General features: G+C 37.2%; 3 protein-coding genes across 3 annotated transcripts; 1 reads left to right on the top strand and 2 right to left on the bottom strand.

Moving 5' to 3' along the window:
* Positions 1 to 1,161, bottom strand: LOC113359677 (UPF0496 protein At4g34320-like). Its single transcript, XM_026603270.1, has one exon. It carries the CDS (start codon positions 1,159 to 1,161, stop codon positions 1 to 3), a length of 1,161 nt encoding a protein of 386 aa, XP_026459055.1.
* Positions 1,162 to 2,634: 1,473 nt separating this feature from the next.
* LOC113356632 (UPF0496 protein At3g19330-like) lies at positions 2,635 to 4,789 on the top strand. Its single transcript, XM_026599823.1, has 2 exons — positions 2,635 to 3,756; positions 4,592 to 4,789. Exon 1 carries the CDS (start codon positions 2,668 to 2,670, stop codon positions 3,748 to 3,750), a length of 1,083 nt encoding a protein of 360 aa, XP_026455608.1. The 5' UTR covers positions 2,635 to 2,667; the 3' UTR covers positions 3,751 to 3,756; positions 4,592 to 4,789.
* LOC113356633 (UPF0746 protein DDB_G0281095-like) lies at positions 4,065 to 6,169 on the bottom strand. The gene is made up of 4 exons (XM_026599824.1): positions 5,841 to 6,169; positions 4,908 to 5,481; positions 4,675 to 4,784; positions 4,065 to 4,534 (listed from the first exon to the last, which is right to left on the bottom strand). Exons 1-4 carry the CDS (start codon positions 5,940 to 5,942, stop codon positions 4,517 to 4,519), a joined length of 804 nt encoding a protein of 267 aa, XP_026455609.1. The 5' UTR covers positions 5,943 to 6,169; the 3' UTR covers positions 4,065 to 4,516.
* Positions 6,170 to 6,400: the final 231 nt, after the last annotated feature.

Here is a 6,400-nt window from a genome sequence, read left to right as displayed (position 1 = left end):
TTATGTAGGTGGTCTCATAATTCTCTGCAACACAACTGATCTTGCTTTGTGAACTCTACTACTGCAAGAACTCACATATTCACCCAATTCATCCAAGTTCCTACTAAATATCAGTACCTTATTCTCTATTTCTTGGACAGCCAGCTGAATCTCATACCTGTGCTCAAGAAACACACTCCCATTAACCTTCTCTTCAATAAACATATTTCCGTTGATCTCCATGAATGAATTCGTACTTTCCCTTTCTAATCGCTCAACCAAGAACCGAATATTATCCAAATCCCGAATGGCCACTATAGTCCCTGCCTGGATTGAACTTATGACTTCCTTTTGATCTCTAATTGCATCTTCATAACCCCTCCATAATTTCTTAAACCATCTTTCTGACGGTGCCCAAGCTGCAGCTGCTGCAGCAGCAGCCACCATAGCCGTAACAATTGGTGGCGCAGCTACCGCTGCTGCTACAACTGAACAAATCAAAACAGTAACAAATGTAGCTGCAAAGATAATATTAGCTGTTTTTCTCCAAGACTTGACTTTCTTAAGTTTCTTATCTAATTGAATTCTCTGCATTTGCAAATTCCGCAACATTTGAAGATGTTCACAGTAGACTGTCCCAAACAAATCTAACATCTCATTTGTAAAATGAGTTTGAACTGACTTATACCTGTCTAAATCTTCCATTGCAGTCTTATACCCATCACCTCCCGGTGCCGAATTCGCTAACCTCTGAAGCGATGCTTTAAGAATCGTTTGCTTATCTCTAGCATTAGTTAAGCATTTTTCAAGAGCAATACAGAAATCCAAAGTATGAAGACTAGTTCTAAAATAATCATCAATAAGAGTAGATAACTCCTTGTTGTTCCATATATCTTTTTTACCTTCTAGAATAACTTCAACAACTTTTTGATCGGTTTCAAGAACACAACTAGTTACCTCTTTGAGCAATTCAAATGAGAAAGAAAGTGGTTGCTGAACTCCCAATGCTAGAGCATTAATAGCATGATTTGTTCTGGTTTGTAAATCGATGTCGAATTTTCGAACACTGGGGTCGTTTTGAACTGCTTCATCATATGAGAGTAGATCTTCAGATGAGAGTCTGATTGGAGTGAGTTGTTCTCTGGGTGTGACCATACTACTCCCACTAAATTGGTTTCCCATCTCTTTTCAAGCAGTACAGGTACAATTGAACTTAAAAAATCAGAAAAAAAATTGAGGTAATTATGGATTCTGGTGGTGTTGAGAAAAGATGGGAACTTGGGTTTGTTTATGAAGTAGAGGGAGATTTGATCAGATGATCCATTTGGGTTTTTTTTGTTGGTGCCTTGGTGGTGTTTGAGAATTTTCTGAAGAATTGATAGTTTTAGATGAAGGCTGCGATCTTGAGAGAGAGAGAGAGAGAGAGTTGAGACGAGGGTCAATGGGAGAGCTTCTAGGAAATGGAGAAAGGCAGTGGGGGTGGGGCTGTGGAAAATGAGATATTGGTTAGCGAGTGGTGGGTTTGATTTTTTCTTTTCCAGATTCCAGACACCAACTATGGTTTTATTTGATTATCTTTCTTTTTCGAGCATTTAAGTAGGATTTAATAACTTTATTAGTATATTAAGCAGTATAATTACCATAACAGCAAGGGGCCGGGTTTGGCTGTGAAGTATGAGCAAACAAACGACGATGAAAGCTTGAGTTCAAACAAGGACCTTTCTACAAATACCAGACCCTGAGTGAGATTTATGAAAGCTTCAAAAGCAAGGAAGTAAACAAACTAATGCAAAGGGGTTTAGCTCGAAAAATCAATGAAATTCAGAATATTCTTGGCTAATTCTTTTTGAATTACACTAGTCGTCTCTTATCTTTTTGGCATATTTTTGGTGGTAATTTCAGTTTGAGCGCATGACCTGTTCCTCTCTATGCATCATCATTATCGATTATAAATAGAAAAAATAGAACTAAAAACTATGCAATGAGATACACGAATCCGAAAAAATACATTAAAAAAGTAAGACAAGATCTCGTCATGTTTGAAAAAGATGGATTGGGCAGTAATTCTCTCAAGAGGCATGGTGTTGACCAAACAAGTTGTCATATTTCTTACCGTAAATTATCGGTTCTCCAATCCGTCACGCATATCAGTTAATCAGTTGTTGCATAACTTCAATTTTTCTCGGAAGGAAAGGATTTGTATTTTCTCATCTGACAAATAAAGGATTATCACCTCCGGCACTCTAATAAAACATATGAGCAACTAACTAATGACATGGCTTCTACATTGCCAAATGTAAAATTTTATCAGATACAACTTAACAAAGCTTATCCCTAATCCCCCGTTATTTACGAGGACCCGATACCTTCCCAGACAAGCATTGATTGATCCCTCCTCCAAGTGATGATGATAGTGTAAAGCAATGGAATTTCGAAAGCAAAATTCTGTTTCTTCCTCCTACAAACAAGTTCCTGTAACTAACATATTTTACCCTTCATCTTACCTGAAAAAAGCTGTACTTGAAATTAAATTACTAGAACATTTAAGGGTTCTTTACACAATTTTATATACTTCTCAGCTGACTTTTGCCGTAGCGTATGACCAATCACAACTCTCAATAAGTACCCAAAATTTGACCAATCTAAAAACCTCTTCTCCACTTTTCTCTTTCTCTGCAATGCAATACAATGCTCCGTTGCTTCCCTATCAAAGCAACGCAGAGTCCTAACACCTCTCCATCTGCATCTGTAAACCCTAGCTCCCATTTACCTTCATCTTCTACAAATCCAAATTCTCCTACACAAACCCAGTCTTCATCAAATCCACAGATTTCATTAACTGTTAAGTATAAAGATTCAGTCACCACAGAATCATTTAAAGAAATCTGGTCTACAATCCATCAACACCAGCACCCTCACCAATCCGAAAATGATAACTCAGATGAAGATGAGAGGGAAGGAAAATCCCTATTTGTTACTAATTCAACTACGGAATTAGTTGCCCAAGTTCTTCAACCTAATAGAGATTCAGTTAATCAAGCTATTCTAAGAGCTAAACCTTCGAATCTTAGAAATTTGGTCTCGTCTTACTTTAATCAAAGTGAACGGACATCTCGTCTGGTTTTCGAGCTTCACCATAATGTTGATCAAGCTCGTTCTCTATATTCACCTCTACTTTCATTACTTGAAATTCTTCCTTTAGATTCACTCATGTCTCAACCTCAATGTGATTTCGCTTTCGATGTTTTCAACCAATTCGATAGTAAAGTGAACCCATTTCCTGAACCTAATTCAGAAAACTTTGATGAAATGCGTCGTTGTTTCTGTCAACTGAAATTGCAGCTAGATCGACGTCTAATTAAAGCTCGAAAACAACTTCGTTTGCGCCGTAGTCTTTCATTTTCTGTATTGTCGTTCTTGAATAACTCTCGTTTTTGTTTATCAGCGAATTTCGCTGAGAAACAACTTCATCATATAGCTCAAATTGATGCTGCTTCCAAAGGTACCTATGTGTTGAACAATGATCTGGACACAATAGATCGTCTTGTTACAAGACTATATGGTGTGGTCGAAAGTGATAAGCGGTTGATTCGGATGGGATTAGAAAGAGGAAAAGATCGATATCTTATTCAAGAAGTTGTCAAGCAACTTCATAAAAATAATCCCAATTTCAGCAATCAATTGGAGGATCTTGAAGAACATCTATGTCTGTGTTTTGCTACGGTTAATAGGGCAAGGGGTCTTCTTTTACAGGAGATTGATGTTTCCTGATTTCATGTAAGTTACAATTTCCAAATTTATCTGTTTGCAAGTGTTGTAGCTGTTTCTGTCTATATTGAGTTCGTATACTCTTCCATAAATATACATTCTTTGTAGCAAACTTCATTACTTTGAACTTTGAATGAGAAGATGATTTTACATTATGATCAAGAGTATTTGCGAAATGGAACTCATTTGAACCCCTATGTTTAGGATATGAAATCCATGCTATTTGTATATACAGTGAACTGTTCAGGTTAGCAAACATTTGGGTGAATTAGTGAATAAAGCCTTGTTCTAATAATTGGTCTCCCAAGTTTGCAATTATAGTACTTTGACATCAGAAAAATGCAAAGTTAGATTGATAAAGAAATATTTGATAACAGCTCTCAGAACAGGCTGCACTTTACATTACACTACGGAAAATTGATAGAGAAAAACGATGTAGGACAGATGCAGAAAGCAAAAACTAGAGGCAGTATGACCAAACAAAACTGCACCTTGCTTTTGTTTGCCGCCTGCTTTACATTGTTCAATAAAATTTACACAGTCCAAAAATGTATGAAACTTTCATTCTTATGTGGAAGTCGTGTGAATTTTATTACTATTTCTTCTGCACTGTTTTGAGTTTCTACCAGGATGATAGGTGTTTGGAGGTTGATAATTACCCTTTCCAAAAAAATTAGAGAAATACTTCTGAACTTCGTAAAGGCTTAGTATTGTTTTGACCCACTTCTGAACTTGATTAGTTGTAACTTGTAACCATGTAGATGCTCGACTACAGAATGATCATTACCTGATAAAATGATACCAAAAAACTTCGAGTTAGATTTAATCACATTTTCTTCATTAGGTACTTCTAATACTGATGCGAGAAACATAAATAAGAAATGAGAAGGAAAAAAAACATGATTGTGAGGAGTGGTAGGGGGATACCTGGCCGCATACAGGGCATGTTGGGCTCCTCTCCATCCATTCGAGGATGCAGGAAAGGTGATAGTGATGGTGGCACTGGGTGGGAATCTTTGGGTTATTCGATTCATAACCTGCAATTTGACAGATTTGAGTTCATGCATAATTAAACATTACAAGTAGATTGATACTGAAGGATGCAGCAGATATTAAGATATTGGTGGTGGTGGTGGTGGTGGTGGTGGTAGTGCACTTACCATAGAAACAAGTAGGGCAATAATTGTCATCGTCAATTAGTGAGTCACATCTCTTGATTGCCTTGGGTGAATCAACTTGGGTTTCTTTATGGCAGTCAGTTGCAGGGACTTTATCTGTGGTACTTTTAAGGTTATCAGATAGCTCGAATGTTTGATTCAGACTACCAGCATCAGTTACTGGTAGAAATTGTTGTTCTGGTGGTTGTTGCTGTTGGAGCTGCTGCTGCTCCTGTTGTTGTCGTTCTTGTTCTAGCTGCTGTTGTTGCTGTTGAAGCTGCAGCTGCTCCTGCTGTTCTCGTTGTTGTTCTTCTCGCTCCTGTTGTTGTCGTTCTTGTTCTAGCAGCTGTTGTTGCTGTTGAAGCTGCAGCTGCTCCTGCTGTTCTCGTTGTTGTTCTTCTCGCTGTTGCTGTTCTCGTTGTTGTTCTTCTCGCTGTTGCTGTTCTCGTTGTTGTTCTTCTCGCTGCTGCTGTTCTCGTTTTTGTTGCTGTTGTTCTCGTTGTTGTTGCTGTTGCTTAAGTTGTTGCTCTAGTTGAGTCAGTGACAAATTCTGGTTCCCTGATCCACTGTTCAGAGGCTGTTCACAAGTTAAAACAAAGAGTTAGTACTTTATACGAAATCAACCAGGAATTAACCAAAATCTTAATTCTAGTTACTGTGGAATTAACCAAAGAATCCCCGAAAACAGTCTAATCCCATTCTCAGTTACCGTGGAAGGGCGTCTTAATTAGAATTTAGAAAAAAAACCAAACTAGGAAAACTAGAATCTGGTCATGAAAATTGCAGCTTTACGGAATTTGTTTGGCAATAATAACAAAAACAGCCACAAAAACTCCGACGTCTTGATATGATCGTCGAATCTGATCATCAAAACAACAAACTGGAAGGAAAAAAAATGATTCAAAAAAGATAATAAACTGAGTTTCGGATTCTTACTGTTCTTTGATTCCTCAGAGGTTGAACTTGATATGCATTCTGATGACCAATAAAGGGTTTGGTTTGATCATGTTGAATCGGTCGAACACAAGCCGCACCCATTGCATTGAGATCACAAAACAGATACAGAAACGATCTCTTCTTCTCTTCTTATTTTTTCTCACTCCGGAAAAGAATTTTTGTTCATTAGTTATAATATTTATAGAAAACGAAATATCTTTAAACTGTGTTCGTAAAGGAAAAGGAATTCAATACGAAAACCACTTAGGGCTAAAAGAACGAATACAACCGAGTTGCAGAGATGAGAAAAGGTTAAAATATGAAAACGCTTTTTAAGAGAATTTCGGTGGTAGTTTTGAAAAAATCTCCACTATCATGTCAAAATATAACCCTTTATACGCTCCTCTTTGTCTTTTATTATACAGTTTTCCCTTGTGCTTAGATTAAAGAAAACTAACCAAACTGGGAAACAAATAAAAAAAAAACAGAAAAGGAAAGGAAACGGACAGTAAATATGGAGTAGAATGTTATTTACTAACAGAAATGATCTAATCCTTGTT

This window comes from Papaver somniferum, chromosome 3 (genome assembly GCF_003573695.1).
Source record: "Papaver somniferum cultivar HN1 chromosome 3, ASM357369v1, whole genome shotgun sequence".
Lineage (NCBI taxonomy): Eukaryota > Viridiplantae > Streptophyta > Magnoliopsida > Ranunculales > Papaveraceae > Papaver > Papaver somniferum.
The sequence above is the reverse complement of the archived record's forward strand: the minus strand, read 5'-3'. Positions and strand labels throughout refer to the sequence as shown.

Excerpts from the sequence above, each read along its gene's own strand:
- LOC113356632 (XM_026599823.1), top strand. The coding sequence starts at position 2,668 with ATGCTCCGTTGCTTCCCTATCAAAGCAACGCAGAGTCCTAACACCTCT.
- LOC113356633 (XM_026599824.1), bottom strand. The coding sequence starts at position 5,942 with ATGGGTGCGGCTTGTGTTCGACCGATTCAACATGATCAAACCAAACCC. Across the intron at positions 5,482-5,840 it reads CTCTGAGGAATCAAAGAACA|CCTCTGAACAGTGGATCAGG; the intron begins GTAAGAATCCGA and ends ACTTGTGAACAG. Across the intron at positions 4,785-4,907 it reads TTGCCCTACTTGTTTCTATG|GTTATGAATCGAATAACCCA; the intron begins GTAAGTGCACTA and ends GTCAAATTGCAG.
- LOC113359677 (XM_026603270.1), bottom strand. The coding sequence starts at position 1,161 with ATGGGAAACCAATTTAGTGGGAGTAGTATGGTCACACCCAGAGAACAA.